This window comes from Cryptomeria japonica, chromosome 10 (genome assembly GCF_030272615.1).
Source record: "Cryptomeria japonica chromosome 10, Sugi_1.0, whole genome shotgun sequence".
NCBI classification, from domain to species: domain Eukaryota; kingdom Viridiplantae; phylum Streptophyta; class Pinopsida; order Cupressales; family Cupressaceae; genus Cryptomeria; species Cryptomeria japonica.
This window is the reverse complement of record NC_081414.1, coordinates 34,740,118-34,759,693: the sequence shown is the minus strand read 5'-3', so window position 1 is coordinate 34,759,693 and position 19,576 is coordinate 34,740,118. Positions and strand designations below refer to the sequence as shown.

The 19,576-nt window shown below is 34.9% G+C and overlaps 1 protein-coding gene across 5 annotated transcripts; it reads left to right on the top strand.

Annotated features, from left to right (window-relative positions):
* Nucleotides 1-4,406: 4,406 nt before the first annotated feature.
* LOC131038218 (large ribosomal subunit protein eL36y) lies at nucleotides 4,407-18,996 on the top strand. 5 transcript variants are annotated; one of them, XR_009104370.2, is made up of 5 exons: nucleotides 4,407-4,565; nucleotides 4,658-4,857; nucleotides 16,891-16,967; nucleotides 18,636-18,661; nucleotides 18,773-18,996. XR_009104370.2 is itself a non-coding variant. In XM_057970573.2 (4 exons), exons 1-3 carry the CDS (start codon nucleotides 4,464-4,466, stop codon nucleotides 16,919-16,921), a joined length of 333 nt encoding a protein of 110 aa, XP_057826556.1. In that variant the 5' UTR covers nucleotides 4,407-4,463; the 3' UTR covers nucleotides 16,922-16,967; nucleotides 18,636-18,996. The 5 variants fall into 5 exon arrangements, 3 of the variants coding, with proteins under 3 accessions (XP_057826556.1, XP_059068456.1, XP_057826555.1); XR_009359080.1 differs by having other exon boundaries at nucleotides 18,624-18,661; XM_057970573.2 differs by having other exon boundaries at nucleotides 18,636-18,996.
* Nucleotides 18,997-19,576: the final 580 nt, after the last annotated feature.

Sequence of the window (19,576 nt, the reverse complement as noted above, 5' to 3'; positions counted from 1 at the left end):
TGAATTGTACAATGAGACAAAAAGATGACATTTTTATATCAATCCTTAATAGAATTCGTATTGGGTTACAAACAAACAACGATTTGCATTATCTCTATCAACATTGCTCATGCCCACCACCCATTGACCCAACATTTCCTTTCCTATTTTATAGGAAAAAGGATGTTGATGAACACAACAATAAAATGCTATCTATCATTTCAGACAACGCCATCTATCATTTCAGACAATGCCATTGTCATAGATGCAATCGATGAATATGAAGAAAATAATTTTACAATAAGATTGTACAATCATACGACTATGTTGCCCACACAGATAAAATTGAAACGAAACATTCTTGTCGAAATCTATGCAGGCAACTATAACACAAAAGATGGTCTAGTCAATGGAATAGATGGAATATTTAAAGCATACACAAAATACAATGACATTGACATTGTATGGCTCAAAATAAACAACCCTACGATAGGACAACAAGAAAGGAAAAAACTAGTTGAATGCTACAAAAATGACATTGATAAACAATGGGTACCTATACTTCGCATTGCTAGACCCATTCAAAAAATATCAATGAACAACAAAATAACCATTAGAAAACAATTTCCTATACAAGTAGCATGTGTACGAACCATACATCGGTCACAAGGACTAACAATGGAAGGTCTAGCATTTGATCCCACAACCGTTCAACAAAATGGCCTCGCATATACCGCACTTTCACGTACCAAATCAATGCAATCATTATTCTTGCTCAAACCTCTAACTATAAACAATTTCAAAATAAAGAAAAAAGTACATCTTGAAATGTCACGCCTTCAAACCAATGCAACATGACAATTTGAAAACTTAAATGTATGTTCCCACAACATGCCACAACTTTTGCTCTGCACATTAAACACTTGTAGTTTACAAGCACACACAAATGACATTCTAAATGACTATGACATAATGTCTTCTGACATCATTTGTCTACAGGAGGTTCATACCCATCCTCATCAAAGTAACACTTTACTAAACCTTTACAATTGTGTTGCTATACATAACATACATGGCATTATGACTTTAACTAAGAAACATCTACAAATCTCAAAAACAAAAGAACATAGATCAACAAATGTAGAAGTAATGACAATAACAACACAGTTCCTGAACAATGATCTCAATGTTTGTAATGTTTATGCAAGACCAAATGCTCCTATACTTGAAATTTTAACAATCATGAACAAAGTACTATCCCACATCCCCCCCCCCCAAAAATACTATTCATTGTGGGAGATTTCAATATTGACATGGCCATACAAAGCAAATGCCAAAAATTGCTTGCGAATTATATGAAAAAACACAATATACATTTCTTGTTAGACCATTCACACACAATAAACAAACCATTAATTGATCACATCTGGTCAAATTCATACAAAAACATATGCTCCATCTATAAAACAGAGGCATACTGGACTGATCACCTTGCTACTTTTATGAACAGGCATATCACTGATTCAACAAACTAAAATTCATAATACTAATAAAAATAACAAATAGAATCACAAATACACATTATTCGAATATAATAGAATTGCAATTTCAACAACACATAAAATTTTGCATCTACAATTCACAAACAATTTATCCAAAAATGCGAACAGAACACGACAATTATAAAATTTATTCCAATATTACATATCTTTTTTTCCAGGAGAACAATGGAGCCAACAAAGAGATCAGGAAAACAAACACAAATCAATCAAGAAGAAATCACAAAAAGGTATTGAACTTATCTTATCTCAAATTAATTAAGATTATGTAAAGTTAGCAATATTAATGCACTAGTCTTACGATTCTTGCAGATCAAAAGTCAAAGGACAAAATGCCATATCTATTGAAGACTTGAACGCAAGAAAAGTAGGTAACATCTTCCAAGGGGATGTGCTCGTTGTCTACAAAGCCACACTTGACAAAGTGAACAAGCAAGCCCTGCCCTCCGTGCAGATCTAACATATTTAAAAGTTGAAATGACAATTACAGTTAATGTAAATGGTGACCTCGTAGAAAAATATGAGGAAAAAATAGTGGCAAATTCTGCAATTTGCATTTCAGGATTTGATATTGCCCCAAAGACAGACTACGATCGTGGTGACAGCGATTGCATATTAATCCTCAAAGATTCTACCGCAATTGAAACAATGCCACGCATGTGTCAAGAATACAATTTCATACCAAGCACCACAATAAAACAACTACGCTTCAGCACAAATGAGTACCCCATTGGAACAATTGGAGCTTTGGTAACAAGGACAGGCAAACAAGGTTCACAATACACACTTGACATCAAAGATGGTGATAATGAAATAGACAAAGTACAGGTAAAAAAGTTCATAATTGTTTCCAAACTTCTATTTAGTATAGGAAAATACTTTGCATACAAAAAAATTTCACACAAAATAACTAACCATGTTACTCTTCAATAGTTGTACCTGCACCAAAGTTTTGGCCAGCAATGCCTCTCAATAGAAGACCACCTACAAAGGAATGAAATCCCTGCAATGCTCTTCAGAAATGTTGTAAAAAAAGTGGACCAAAGAATAACATTCCGCACAAGCCTTTCAACTATTTTCACAACATGCATCTCTTCATTTTACAAATGCACTGTTTGCACACCACATTAACATTTACCCCTCTCTTACAGGTTGATGGTATCCTTAAAGTGGCAAATCCATTCTCAGTTCCATTCTATGCATTTTGCCCACAATGCAGTTATAAATTTGAAAACTATGGCATGCTTGAAGACAACACTGCTTACTGCACCAGGTGTCACCAAAAAGTCACCTATGTATACTCACTTCACCTCAACACAATACTTACAACCGAAAATAAACAAACAATACAATGTTCTCTTGATAAGTCCACAATTGAACAATTGTTGCCAGCTCTTCAAAATACTACACATGAAGATTACAAAGAAGACAAATCAAGAGTTATCTTCATTCTACGTGATTTTACAACTAAGGGCCACTTCACTCTCAACCAAAACAATCTCATTACTCATGCCTTTGTTCTTCAGGAATGATTTCTACAAAAAGGTAAACATGATACATTACATTAACCTTTATACATTTCAAACATTTTTATTAACTCTACACTATAACAAATACTAATTTACAAACAATAAAACCAATTTGTGTTTTGCAGGAAGGACACAATCTCTAAGGCAGAAATCAAGGATACTTGTCATATGGAACAACTTCACTGAAATAGACTACTACTACTTAACAAATAAAAGCAAATTAGATACAAATTTGCTTTCTCTGTTAAAACTTTATATTTATCTTGCACTCTACAAACTGTTGCTTACTGCACTATAAGACTCAACAACTTTTTTAAAATGTTGCTAATGCTGACAAGACAAATTTATTATATTATGCACTGTCCAATAAGACAAAATTTATCATACTCAGTTGTCCTTTTGGAAGACTGGATCTACTGATATGTGATTTAGGAAAAAAATTATGTGCTCTATAAGAGTATATTTAATTGTTTGAAGAATTATTTTTATAGGCATTTCTTTTTATGACTTAGTACAGGCCCTATCAAAAGATGTTTGCATATTTGGAACACTGTTTCTGTATATTTATATTTATGCCAACAATATGTATGTTAATATCATATTTCAATGCTTGCTTCACATGTTAGAAGATTGTTTATCTATTTGTCTAACAATAACCCTGAACGGAGGTATGTTGAGCTTGTATGTATTCTTTCATGGAGATTAATCTATGAATCAAATTCTCACTATTATTCTCATGGACTTTAATTTAGACATACACAAATTGGTTCCACTAAAGTAATTACAATTGAACTGCTCTAATGGTGAACAAGACCTGTTGTGACCAGTAAATGTAATGTTGGAAATGTTTTTTATTTGCATCTATCATATTTGTAAATGTAACAAGTTCCTAATTTCTATCATATTTATGTCTCATTTTTGAGAATTATGCTTTCAAACTTAGTTACATGTTTTTGTGCATGCTCATTTTTTCATATGTTATTTGTTTACTTAGGGATGAATTTTGCATTCAATTCTATTATACTCTCTTTTATATTCAATTCTCATAATTGCCAATCGTTCCAAAGCACAAAAGTTAAAACAGGCAGCGACTATGTTGGTAATGCTCATCGAATTTTGATTTACCATGGCAATGCCATTTCATTCAAAATGTCAAATGCACTTCCAACAATCTTTATACTAATCATAACCAACTCGGCAGGAACTTGACGCTTTGCATCTCTTGTTAGACACAACATCCCCACAAAGGGTGCCAAAATAAAAGAGTTAGGAAGAAATATGACCGCCTAGTCATAAAGCCCACCTTAGAGAATTAGGGTTTCAAGGGGGCAAAGCATAAATGAATGAATAAAAGATAAAAGAAGTAAAGGATTGCGTTAGTGATTGCAGAGCAGAAATGGCGCCTCCGCAGGCAAAGAGTGGCTTGTTCGTGGGAACAAACAGAGGACATGTCGTAACCAGGCGGGAGTTGGCACCCCGACCCTCCGCCAACAAAGGGGTAAGCAATGGACAAGGCCTTTGAAAGTTTCCCTCATACCCTTGGAGATGATTTGTTAAATCTGATTTGAATCGAATGGCCTGTGCTTGCAGAAGCGAAGTAAGAGGACAGATTTTGTGAGAAAATTGATCCGGGAAGTAGCGGGTTTCGCTCCATACGAGAAGAGAATAACAGAGTTGCTGAAGGTGGGGAAGGACAAGAGGGCTCTCAAGGTGGCCAAGAAGAAGCTCGGTACCCACAAGCGCGCTAAGAAGAAGCGTGAGGAGATGTCCAATGTTCTTCGCAAGATGAGGTACACTAATATTTTATAGTTCAAAAGAAGCTTTTTCTCCATTTCTTTGGGCTTATGTTAGGGTTTTGTGGCCACCGAAATATCAAATGTAACTTAATTTTTTGTTTTATAATATGAATGGGAACGTGAACGTGGAATGATTTCATTTTGGTGCATGACGTTCATGAGATATAAAAAGATGATGCATCTGGGTTACGCCGCCCGTTTTTCATTCATGTTGAGGTGATTAGTTTTATATGCTATAGACGGATCTTATCGATTTGTTTCCGTTATCTGATTAGAAATCATGCTCACCTGTATGCCTGCATATCCTGGTGATATCAAGGCAGGAGATGAATTGGACAAGATATAGGATATAGGCTTGACAGATGCCGTGAGTTGTATAATTGTTCTTACCTTTTTGTCGCAGTTTCGGTTTGTATGCAGTGAATGTAATCTGATTTGGCACTTGGTGAAGCTTTTATGTTTATTAGGCTCTAAATTTATGGGCGATCTAGAGGCGGGAGTTTTTTTTTTTGTAAATTAGGGCATGGATAAATGTGTGTAATCGGGGGTAATGTTTATCTGTAGTTCGAGTCTGTTTGAACCCTCAAAATGTTGTAAGTATAGAATTTGATGAAATTTCTGTGTAGTTTATTGATTCCTTAAGTTGTTTTTCTGTAGAATGTTGCGGGTTGCTACAATATGAAGCCCTTCAAGGTTGTTGGAGCACTTGTTGATTTTTTTTTCCCATATTTTTTTATGGGTAAGCTAGAACCACATGGGTCTCATTTGATTGTTATGCCACGACTTTCCCCCATATACCACGTGAGTAATGAAGGTCATATTGTTGTGGTGAGGGGTTTTGAAGTTGCCAAAGCACTCTGAGAGTCTGGAGTGTCTTCCATTTTCATAATAGCACAACCCTTTGCACAAGTTTAGTTTTATTCTCTTGCGGTAGATGGTATATGATTCAGTTATTGGCTGATTTTTATGAAATTAGGAATTTTTTCGGTTTTGAAAGGATAATACGTGGCCACTTGACTACAACCTTGTCTTCCAGATTTTGATATTCCTTGGAAGTCATAAAACAAATTTCTTTCAGCTTTCTTTTCCATTTATAGAGGATAACAATTAATGACATACTTTGAAAATGGTATTCCACATGTTAGCTATATTAGGAGGTCTTTTGTTTTTCTCCCATTTCCATGCCTTCGACTATGTTAGGAGGGCTTAATTTTCTATCTTGACATCTATTTATAACTTAGTTTCCCATTCATATCTTTCCTTTCTAATTTAAATAGTTTACATCTTGGTTGTTGGTTCGTGCAATATTATTCCAACCATTTATTCAATGAGATTTCATTTTACAATAACTATGAAATTTTAGCTATCATGGCTTATTTTCCATGTGGGGTTTTATGCGGCTTTATGGCTTCCAAAATAGTTTTATGAAGTGGCGTGAGGTGTTTTTCATGGTTTACCAAGTTGCTACAGATTTTTATATAAATATGGATCAAGATCTGCTTGGTGATCTAGAGAGTGATTTTGCTTTCATGTGATTTGTGCATTAAGGATTGACATGAAGGGGATGTAGCATTGTGGTTGGCCTAACAAAGGTTTTAGGTTTGCAAACTCTTAAATATAGGTACAATTTTAGGTTTTATGGAGTGAATGTGGTTGGATGATGATTTATAACCAGTCACTCTCAATGGAATTTTATTTTACTATAATTATGAAATTATAACCATGATGGCTCAATTTCCATGTGGGTTTTTATGTGGCTTTATGGCTTCCAACATAGTTTTTTGAAGTGGCTTGAGGTGTTTTGACATGGTTTACCAAGTTGGTACAAATTTTTATACATAAATATGGATCATGATTTGCGTGGTGATATAGAGAGTGATTGTGCTTTCATGTAATTTGTGCATTAATGATTGGCATGAAGGGGATGTAGCCATTGGGGTTGGCCTAATAAAGATTGTGGGTTTGCAAATTATTTTAGGTTATAAGTAGTGAATGTGGTTGGATTCAATTAGTTGCGAGTTTCGCATAGTTTTTTAAGTGACTCCATGTGTTGTTACATAGCTTACAAAGTTGCTATTGATTTTTATATATAGATGTTGATCATGAATTGTTAGGTGATTTGGAGAGTGAATGTGCATTTATGTGATTTGTGCAATAAGGTTTGAGATGAAGGGGTGTAGTATTGAGGTTGGAATAACAAAGGGTGTGGATTTGGAAATTTTTAAATATGAGTATGATTTTGGGCTAATATGTAGCAAATGTGGTTGGATTTAATTTGGGTTGAGTTTGACTAATTACAATGTTTTGTCTGGTTCAAACTTGTTGATGCATTGCAATTGGAAATTGTTTTTTTTTTGCCTACTAGGGTATGAAATGGAGTGCATATTTTTTTGGGTTGCTAACTAAATGGTAGCCACAAGCCCAAGATCTTAATTTTTAGTTCAATTTTAGGATTTAGACATGTTTGGGTTGAAGCAATTGCTTGTGTTTGTTGGAACTTTATTGTTATGCTATTCTGAAATTGAACTCGAGTGAGCTTGGGCATGAAATGAAGTGAGTGTGGTAAGGCCTTTGGCTAAGTAATTGTTTGGAATGCATGCTCTCTTAAGTTTAAGGTGCAAGTGTTATGATGTGAACTATTGTTTTGATTTATAGATAGAGTGTGAGTGACAGGTTTTTCATTTAGGTTAACACTCTTAACAATAGCTTGCTATGATGCTTGAGTTTGATTTTTGAGTTCTCATGTTGCTTGAGTTTTAATTTCAAAAACTTTATATAAACTCATAAGGAGACTTGCATTGATAATTGTGCAACTTGTGAGCTAAGAATATTATCTTGTCATTTGTCATGGTCTATTAGCTATAGGCATCAGAACCCAATGAATATTGAGTTTCATAATCTATTCATAAGAGCTTTGACTCCTTAATTTGTTGTGAGATTTTAGAAATCTTCATCTTGATTTGAATCAAGAAATTTAGTCCTTTTTTTGTAGATACACACATCCAAAGCTTAGGGAAAGAATGTAATAAATATGCTAAATTGTTAAGAAAATATCAATAAAAGATTAGTGAGACTTAGAAGACTAAATTTAGTCATAATAGAGAATTATTGGGGTAAAATTACTTGAATATGAAATACAACAAAGTACAAAGCACTAAAGAAGTATAAACAAAGCAAGTAAACTCAAATGTACAAATATTCTTGTGAAGGTACATCACTTGCATAACAAAAACAAAGTGTGAAAGGTTTCAAGTAATATTGTTACATGTTATGTGTGTGCAACAAGGTGACTAAAGAAATAATAATATATGTTTCATGAATTAGGGGTGATGAGGTATTTTTGAAGCATGGTAGGGGACAATAGTATATATGTAGGGAAATTTAAATATTTACAAGTTTTTATACGTGTCATCAAGATTCAAATTTAGATATTCACATATTGCTTGAATTCACAAATTTTATTGTTTTCATTGCAATAAAAGGCCCGAAGGCTACAAAATGATAAAATGCCTAACAACTTGAGTTTTCGCATGAGGAGATGCTTTGGAGATACATCCAGAAGCCCATGGGGATAGGGAGTGACTTTGCCATGTCACTTTCAATCTTTGTACTAGATGCCATAAGAGTACTAGTACACAAGGTCTGGTAGGGAGACACCACCATCTATCTCAACAAAAGGAGCAACACATAGTTTGGAAAATACTCACAAGGGAATGTCAAGGGTTGGTGAAGCCAAGTTGAATAATCTAATCAGAAACTTAGTACTCCCTTTAAAACATCTAATAATGAATCTTTGTTGATAGAGAAGATACTAGTAGTACACACGTGTTTGTGTGACCTACCTTGCTTATAGGAGCAAAAAACTTGACAACAAGATTAAGCATATGTAGTTTGCCTAAATTGGGATTAGGGATGGCTAGGGGATGCCCCTTATTGCCTTTGTGCTAGAGAATGCCACAAGCTATAGGGGCATAGATTTTAGGGGGTTGTGTACCTATGTCCCTACTAATGACATCAATGTCTATCCCAACAAAAGGCAACTTGTGGAATGACAAGGGAATGTTGAGGGTTGATGAGTCAATGCTGGATAATTTTAGGAAGATAGGTACTTCCTCGAAAACTTATCCTAATGTGTATTACCAATGAACCTTTATTGGTAGATAAAATATTGGTAATGCACAATTATTGTCGTGACTTACCTTGGCGACCACCCTCAACAATGTCACAAAGTAGATCCACTTTGCCTAAATTGAGATTGAGATAGTCTGATAGCAATATGCAAAGAGGATTTTGTACCTATCTTACTATTCAATTGGATGCATCCAATTGGTGTGTACCATCTCCAATGCCTTTGTGCTAGAGAATGCCACAAGCTATAGGGGCATAGATTTTAGGGGGTTGTGTACCTATGTAGCCCTACTAATGACATCAATGTCTATCCCAACAAAAGACAACTTGTGGAATGACAAGGGAATGTTGAGGGTTGATGAGTCAATGCTGGATAATTTTAGGAAGATAGGTACTTCCCCTAAAACTTATCCTAATGTGTATTACCAATGAACCTTTATTGGTAGAGAAAATATTGGTAATGCACAATTATTGTCATGACTTACCTTGGTGACCACCCTCAACAATGTCACAAAGTAGATTCACTTTGCCTAAATTGAGATTGAGATGGTCTGATAGCAATATGCAAAGAGGATTTTGTACCTATCTTACTATTCAATTGGATGCATCCAATTGGTGTGTACCATCTCCAATGCTTGAAATGGTTTGAAGTAAGTAATTGGTTTGACAACTTTAGGAGTCTCTTGTAAAGATCTTACTATCTCAAATAATAACAATCTTTGAAATGGAAAGGGCCAAACATTTTTAACATTGGTCATGACACCCGTTTTATGTTTGTGTTTGAGTTTGGCAAAAATAAAATTCAAATAAATTTTGTCAACTAAAAAAGTTCAAAAAAGAATAATAAACTAGATAAAATAAATTCACAAAATTGCCAAAATAGGAAAATGTGCTAAAAAGAGTTGAAATCTGTTTAAAAACATGTCACATTTATAAGTTATGATAAACTTAGCAAAGTTAAATTGTAAGAAACATATGAACTCACAATTGTAAAGATGTATTTTTTTTCTAAAGCAACAATCAAGTGTCAAGACTCAATTTTTCAAAAAGTTTCAAGTCATTGAGAGCACTTGGTTGAGTTGATGCAAATATCGTAATCACTATATTTTTTTTTTGATCGGTAATGGGCCGAAGCTGATGAGGTGTACATACCTTACCCTCTTGTGGGATTTGAACTTGTGACCTCTTTTTCAAGAGCACAAGTTCTCCACCACTAGGCCAACTCAGGCTGTACATCATAATCATTATCCTCTTGTGGGATTTGAACTTGTGACCTCTCTTTCAAGAGCACAAGTTCTCCACCACTAGGCCAACTCAGGCTGTACATCATAATCATTATATTTACTACTACTCTATTTATCATAATAAAATTTAGGCTCATTTGCATTTGTAATGTCTTCTAGAGTTTGTTAGAGTTTTGAAGAAGATGTGGATGGAATTATTTTGTTGCTTTGTTCATACACAGTTGCATAATATTGCTAATGTAAGCAAGATCTTCCAACTTCTTAAACAATAGCCTATTCATCTTTTTTGAATGAATGTGGTCAAAGTAGCCCCAATTTCTCTCACAAGTTGATAAGTCGCTCCTTGGCTCAATATTTGAATAGCAAAGCAATGTAATTCAAGAGTTTGTGACCCATAGAATCTTCATCATCAATACTTAATTATGCCCCCTTAGGACATTGTTATATTCATCAATTGATATTCTGAACATCCATTCTGATTTATTTATTTTGTATTTTCAACATTGTCTCTATTTATACATGTAATTGTTGGATTTGGTTGAAACCTCTCATTGGCTTAATAAACAGCAGAATCACAAGCCAAGGACCATTGAATGGCCTGAGAATCTCAAGCCAAGTGTCTCTAGGACTGCATCATCTAGGAGTCCTTCGAGCCCCCCATGCTACTTGGATGAGATACTTCAGTTCACCCATATCTAAAAATATTGCAATGAGCATGGGCAAAATACCTATATTCACCCTATGACAATTGGAAGAGGATAAGGTGTCTATTTATACATGTAATTGTTGGATTTGGTTGAAACCTCTCATTGGCTTAATAAACAGCAGAATCACAAGCCAAGGACCATTGAATGGCCTGAGAATCACAAGCCAAGTGTCTCTAGGACTGCATCATCTAGGAGTCCTTCGAGCCCCTCATGCTACTTGGATGAGATACTTCAGTTCACCCATATCTAAAAATATTGCAATGAACATGGGCAAAATACCTATATTCACCCTATGAGAATTGGAAGAGGATAAGGTGTCTCCCTAAACCCATACAGATGGAATGACGAAGGATTTCGTCTGGAAAATCTTCTCTAGCTTGCAATAAAAAATAGCTTTGATAAATGCATTTTGGCATTTCTTAGCTATGAGGCATACTGTGGTATCCATGATTTACAATCTTTGGTGGCAGGACTCAAGGAATACATCTTCCTCTTGCAAAATACAAGTTGGCAGTCCTTAATAATGGCAAAACACATGCTATAGGCATGTTGGCTGCAGTAAAGGAATCCACTTAAACTTTTGCCAATTTATCATTGTCATCGTTGCTATGCATGTGTTAGAATGTTATCTATTTTCGAAACAATCTGAAATTGAATGTTTGTTTCCTTATGGCATTAACTTTCACTTGAGAAATGACTTAATATATATTCTTTGGAGGTCTAAACTTTTACATGTTTGAATTATTGTCTGGGCTTTGGCTTCATTATATCTTCATTATTTGTGTTTGAAGCTGTTTATAACTATTGTCTTGATATCTTTTTTTATATAAATCATAGAAGCATTAATTGTTTGGGGAATTAATCAGCAAATGAAAATTATAAGATTTTGAAAAAAAGGGGAAAAAGTTGGATTTATAAAATAATGTAAAAAAAATAACAGTAAAAAATTATATAATTATTAAATAATTATATAATTACTCAAAATAAAAAATTGCAGTATATTAATATATTCTAAATAATTAAATAATTACAGTAATCTATCAAAAATATCAAATATATTTTCTATTAAATAATCATAGTAAATTATTATTATTATTTTTTGTTAAATCACAGCCGCAGCGGTAATATATTGATGGTGAAAATAAAGGACACAAAATTCTGCATACGCAGTCCAGATCTTGCCATCAGACTCTAGGTGCCCTATAAGACACTATCCCCTATCTAAAAACATACGGTATGACCTTAATAAGCATGGAGATTGAAAAACCATGCTGTATATGTCCATATCTGCTAAAAACAGAGGTGCCCTATATGGCACTAACAAAGGCCTATTCTATTATGACTATAGCTTGGAAGCAGAAAAAAACAAAAATCCAAGCTTCCGAGATCTAAACATAAACAAAGGTAAACACTTTAGTCCTTATCTGTAGAGGAGCATCCTTGGAATTGGCCACGTTTATTTCCTTTGCCTTTCATCTCCCCTGAGCTTTGATCCACAAAAACGCAGTCCCCATGTGGCAGGAGTGGTTGCTTGGCAGCGCGAGAGGCCTCCATCTCCAGGTCTTTCTGTGAAGGTTTGTCATGATGCCTCTTCAAGAGGTGCTGGGGGACCTTTGTAACTTCTTCTACCTCCCTGGCATCTGCCATGCATGGCGACTATGGCTCATAACCCTCAGCAACCATATACTCTACCCACCAATCTCCTCCAGGGGTGGCTTTCTGCCCTAGCCACCTTTGCAGAAACTCAATATTTCGAGCAATACTCGGCTTTCGTTCTTCAAATGCACCCTCATCTTTGATGATGAGAATAGGTCTCTTGGGGATGTTCTGTATGGCAGCAGTAGGAACCCTGGAACCATCTCTAACCACATAATCCTCCGGGTATGGGGCCTGCATATCCTCATCCACATTATCAACAACTAAATTAAGATCTCCTAAGAATTCCTTTCGGAAGAGAGCTCGACACAGAAGAGTGGCTTCAAATTTCTTCAAACCCATGACCAAAAGAATTGAGACAAAAACCACCGGGATATCTGTGTTAACTTGGTAGTGGTGCTCTGTCTCAATAAACTCCTCCCCCAGGACTCGTCTCACAGCCCTATTGACAAGATCATCCTCCTCCGACTCCAAGACCTCTCCTCATCTCTTATCTTTGATGAGTCTGAGAAAGGCCATTTGCCTATTAGCTGACAGCAGGCGCAGAGTAGACTCCATGAAAACCCAGCTAAATTTAGCAAGATCTTTATTTTCTCTTCAGCTCTCTTCAAGCGCAGGCTTGGTTATACCTGCTTTTATCGATGAGAGGGGTTACCGGAACATAATGAAATGAACAATCTCAAAAGCCTCCTACACATGCGGAGTAATTAACAACTTGCCTCTAAAATCATGCACTCCTACTTGGAAGTTGACCCAAGATCATTATAATTGTCCTTCTGAAAGACAATTACTAACCATTTATTAAATGCAAATTTCAAATCAAATAACCGCATATTCTCCAACTTATGTGGCAATAGGAGCTGAGCTGGCAGCCACCTCAACCATAACCATCTCTTCGCCATCCGCACCCTTATTAGCTAAATTTTCAGCTAATGTGTTGGCCTCCTGATAAACATGATTGATAGTATAGTCATCAATTGTATCTAAAATTTCCAGAGCCCGATCCAGGAGACACTTAAGCCTCCAATTGGGAATGTCTAGTTTCTTGATTGCATTGACAATAATGGCCGAATCCCCTTCGATTTCAATCTTCGAGATGTTCAACTGCTTACAGAGCAGGATACCTTCATTTAGTCCATTAAACTCTGCATAATTGTTTGTGGCTACTCCTAGGCTAATTGACTTATAAGCAATGACTTTCTTCTCCCAGGAGTGGATAATGCATCCAGCCCTAGCAATCCTTGGATTCCCTCTAGAGGCTCCATTGAAGTTGAGCTTATGCCACTCGAAGTAAATTATTAAAAATTACAATAAATTATAAACTATTAAATAATTACAGAATATTATTAAATAATTATTAATTTATTTAATATACTTTTAATTTTTTTAATTCCTTGAAAATTTTAATTTTTCCTATTTTGAATAATAATATATTCTAAATATTTCTCCTTGATGCTTGTGCTTCGATACCAGTGCCGACTTATCACAGACAAAGAATATCATCAGACTGGATTGCCAAACTCAACCCAGAATGATGAATCCTCTTCGAAAAATATCACAGAATCTCACTGTCTGCAACCACGAGCAGCCAACAAACCCACAGAATATCACCATGGACTGTCAACACTAGACATCCTCAAATAAAGAGTCTCTTGGACAGATGTCTCTCAAAACAAATAGTGAAGCTCACAAACTAACAGTGAACACCTGTAAACTATGAATAATTAATAAACTTTGAATCCTGTGATATGTTTTTACATGTTACTGTTGACATAATTGAAAAAAAATTGAAAATGCTAATAGACAATGTGTTCTTAATATTTTAATTTAATTTAATTTTGTCAAGAAATCCATAAGCTCCTTTTCCCTACTGAAACTGAAACAATTTTTTTTGAGTTTTGCCAGATTTTGAACTTATTGGCTGAAATACAGCTATCCCTGTGACAGAGGATACAGGTATTTGATGAAAGTTTTGAAGAAAGTTGATATAGTCACTTGGTCTCTCTTTGATCTTATAGGAGATGAGGCTCTTGAAGATTGTTAACACTCTCAATTTTCACATCTTTTGGAGGTGTAGTTGAGGTCGAGACAATAGATTTTGTTACACTAGGAATACAATGACTAGTCTCAACTTGTTGCATATTCTCACTTGTCTAAGGGGAATCCTCAAGCCATGTGAGTCTGTGACCAATGATTTGGGAGAGAATCAAGCTAAATGCTGTTATTCAATTATTTAAGAAATTCATAACATAAAAAGTCAACTTCGTTTTTAGTGAATGCAAATAAATTAGAGGGAGTAGCTAGGATTTTAGATATTAGCTACACCTTTATGCATAGAGGGTCATTGTCCCAGCAGAACAAAGGGTCACAAATGTTTACCTTTCCTGATTCACATTGACAGCTATGTTGATGACCCAGATATCCTTTGAGGGAAGAAGTTGAGGAGGGGCATCTTAGGAGTACCTAAGTGGATGGAAATAGATTGGAGGGAGTAGATAGGTGTTTTTGATATCAGCCACCTTGATGCATAGTGGGGCCCCAGAAAAGAAGCCATTGTTCCAGCAGAACAAAGGGTCACAAATGTGTACCTCTCTTGACCTGAGGCTGAGTTGCCCTTGTATCTGGATCTGAATAGAGAAAGTAAGCATGAAGATACTCTCAAGGGAAGGGGTATATTCAATGATTGGAAATAAGAAAAAAAAATTCAATTCTTATCATTATGCATGTCAAAGTCAGCCCCCAAGATGCTTAGGGTCACAAATGTGTACCTCTCCTGACCTTAGGTTGAGTTGCCTTTGTATCTGGTTTTGAATATGGAAAGTAATCATGGAGATACTCTCAAGGGAAGGGACATATTCAAAGATTGGAAACAAGAAAACAGTAAAATTCGATTCTTATCATTATGCATGTCAAAGTCAGTCCCGAAGATACTTAAGGTTTCAAGGAGCCTTAAGGGTCCCAAGAGAGACTCGAGGAGATCAACAGTGATCTTTATCACGGGAGCACCTTGTTGGACTTAGGGTTAACAACAACATTTTAATTTCTAGCCAAACATGCCAGACCTATTTTTTTAACTATTTTACTGTTTATGCCTTTTAATACTATAATTTTTTTTTTAATACTTTACAATATACTTTTAAATTGGTATGCAGAAAATTTGGGGGGATGACTTTTAAAATAATAATATATAAAAATTAATTATTAAAAAAAGTAAAAGCAGTTGCAATATCATTTGTGTAATCAATACAAGCTAAAAAGGGCTAATATTTATACTTGTTTTTAGTTTTACTATTGTATGATATTTTACCTCAGACTGAATCTTAATGTGTTCACCCCTATCTCGTGTATAAATTGTACCATCAACCAAGACTCATTTGTAAGACTTTGTAGCATCATCCTTTGTACTGTCCAGTGTCTCAAGGGTAGCCATGCTGTAACAAGTCCCGAGTAAATGCATTGTTTCTGCAGTTACTATTTCCAAAGATGTTAAAACCTATTGCCATTCATCATCTGACAAAAGTATACCAGGCTCCAACATGATTAATCGAACGATTAAAAGTAGATGCACCAATGCTTAATTTTTGGATGGGTTGTTTTATAATAGCAGTTAGGAACTTTAGCATTTTCCCAAGTAAGGATTCACTAGAGAATAAACTTGACAAAGAGGTCCATATCTAGTTCCAGTGCCAGTGTGCTGTGTGAAATCCAAGCATCTTTGCTGAAATAATTATATGTACTTTCTATATCGTTTCACTGTAACCAGTAGCATTTCTTAGAAGATTAAGTTAGCAAAGTGAAAGCAAGAGTGAAATTCAGTTACATGAGACATGATCTGATCAAGCCCAAAACAGTATTTTCATGGTGCATTCATTTTTTTCTGCTTTTGCAAAATTTTTAATGGCGAAATGACTTTTTAAAGTTTACAGGGGACTTTCTCTTCCTCATTTCATGATTGCAACAGAGTAGGGGCTAGTGTATTTATAAGTTTTTAATGACGGGCCTTTTGTGGTTTATGTTCGCTTTTAAATAAAAAAATAAATGTTTTAGTGACCCTCTGTAGGGCCATCCCAGCTATGGGGATGCCACTCTTGAGGATGTTTTTTCCTTACTCTGCCACACCCATGATGTCCCTACTTCTCAGAAACGTGGGTAACCCTGGGGACCCAGGGTACTCTCTTTTGCATTGGTTACATGTAGCTCAGATTGATAGACTTTTCAACTTATTTAGTGTTGCAGGTTTTATCATTTTATCTGGAATTAATACATTATCACATGATTATATTTCTTTGCAGGTCTGCTGGAACCACTGAGAAGAAAAAGTAAAATAAAAACGTGCTATTGAGATTCAAATCTTTTTAGCAAGTGTTAGGTGAGGTGAAAACATTGGAATTGACAGAATTTTGAGTATGGTTAGGTAAAATAATTACAAGTACCCCTTTTAGCTCATTTGGATACGTGTAAGATTTTGTAGGAAATTTGACAAAATATTTAACCTTTTTGAAATGATACTTTTTAATAGGCTATTCAGTTCTCACGGATAAATTTTTTCTGTAATGCCCTGACTGCCCAAGAGCTTGTTGAACATGAAATTGCAGTTTTTAAATTAAAATTCGTTATCCTTTTAGTTGCTTTAATGATGATGATGGGTTTAAAAAGGTCAGATGCTAGAATGAGAAAAGTCACATGCTCATTTCTTTTCTTGTCTTACCATAGTTTGTTGTGAGTAAGCATACTTTTTAAGTTGCAGTTTCTTTGTATCTTTAAAATGTAGCAGCCAGTATTCCTAATTTAATTGGTGTTTTTGGAGGAAATGCAAAAGAAAACCACGGGGGAAATAAACTACAGCTCTCTCTTAGATGAACTAGTGATATAACTTCATAAATGTTGGATACCATTTGCTAAATCTTAATCGTAAAACCATCTGTTTATTTAATAAAAGGTTAAGGACAATCACATGTCTATTCAAGTTCTGTTATAATCTATTTGTTTAATGAAAGGCGGAGGAGAAATGAAAATAGACTACGCTCTATATGCTTGACTAAAAATAATTGATGGGGAAAATTAAGACCTGTGGACTTAAATGATAGGGGGAGACGTATTTGGTAGACCAAAGTTGCCTGATTTTTTCAGAAAGCGAGGAGATCAAGTAATTTCTCTTTTTTCACATATCAATTTAGAATAACACATACTCCATATTCCTTACATATCTCCAGGTTCTGTTGCTTTTATTGCAGACAACTATAGTTTAGATTTTTCTAAAGGTGTATTCTCTTTCAAAGCATGTTCTTTCAAACAATTATCTTGGTGTTGTCCCAAACAATTCTTTGATTCGCAAGATTAAATTCTGCGATTGTGGTACCACTTGAGTGTCTGTTTCATAGCCCTCATTGAGAATGCTAAATTGCAAGGTTAGCTTACTGATTTGTTTGAATATAATGTTATGCTTGTTTGCATGTTACCAAATCTCTCGCCACCGTGCTGCAACATTGATTGTGCAGATTGAGAATTTCATTGTGTTCACAACTGAATATAAATATAACAAACAAATTTTCTCTCATCACTTCTTGCAAATGGAGGAATCAATTAAAAAAATATCACACGATCAATTGATTAACTGTTGAATCTAATTGGCAAATAAAAATTGTTAAAGAAGTAATTTAATATGAGTATGGCTTTGAGATTGAAATCCTGAACTTTATCAAATTGGTTTTAGAGAGATGCTATAGAACTGCAGAGAATTCCATGTATGGACTATAAGCAGGAAGATCTGTTTGAAAATATATGGCGTATGTTGCCGTCATTCTTAAATTGTGAGACTTTTTCACCAGGAATAAGATATGCATACACATGCAAGCCAAAATGTTGCCTGTTCTTGAAATATATTGCGTATGTTGTCATCACTATTTTAAAATGTAGAAGCCTTTTTTCTTATCAGGTATAAAATATACACATGCAAGCCAAATGTAGCCCTTTCAATGTTTCATATCTTTTATTTTTGACATCTCCTTTTCTCTGTTTTTGTGAGTTCATGATACAGGTTCGTCGAGGCAAAAAATGAATTGGGTGAGTAGAATAAGTGTGCAGTACGTGGATTATAAGAAGCAGCAGTCCTTTGATTAGTATAATAACTCAGTTCTAATGCCATTTAAAAATTGCCCATTAAAATTTATGCAGCAGCAGAAGTGATCTCATGCAAGTAATTAAGGGGAATGAATGTTACAGAATATTCACTCGTAGTAGATTTGCAGTATTTTTCAAGGAACTGAAATTATGATGTAAACATTCACTCGTAGTAGATTTGTAGTATTTTTCAAGGAACTGAAATTATGATGTAAATAAATTAAGATACCGAAGTTATAGGCCATTCCATGATGGAAAATATACCATGTGGTTGTTTATATGCTTTCACTTCTTTCTTAATTTTACCTCTTAATTAATTAATTTTTAAAAATCTATATAATAAAAAATGAAACAAGCAAAAAAAAAACTAATGGGGCGCTAGCTCAACAAAATGCTGTTTTTGATATTAGTAAAATCAGGGCTCTGAAAGGGCTTGAATCCTTTAACAAAGAAATAGTCAACCAGCACTGAAACATCGTTCACTTTAGTGTGAGATTGAGAGATGGATTTGCGAAGATCTTTCTTTTGTCTTGTACAGTAGTCCAATAAATACTATCATTAACAAAGAAATAGTCAACCAGCAATGAAACATTGTTCACTCTTGTGTGAGATTGAGAGATAGATTTGCGAAGATCTTTCTTTTGTCTTCTACAACAGTCCAATAAATACTATCATTAATGTCCTTAGAACAATGAGAAGGAGAGTGGGTTTCTAAGGAGAGTGGGCTTTCTCCTTAAAGGACCAATCTATGTGTGTAGGAACGATGAAGAGTTAATGGGGAGAGGAAAAGTGAGGAGTGATATGAAGTTGTAGACATGATAGGTAGGGTTGAGTAGAAGGTGGTTAAGACTTACCAAT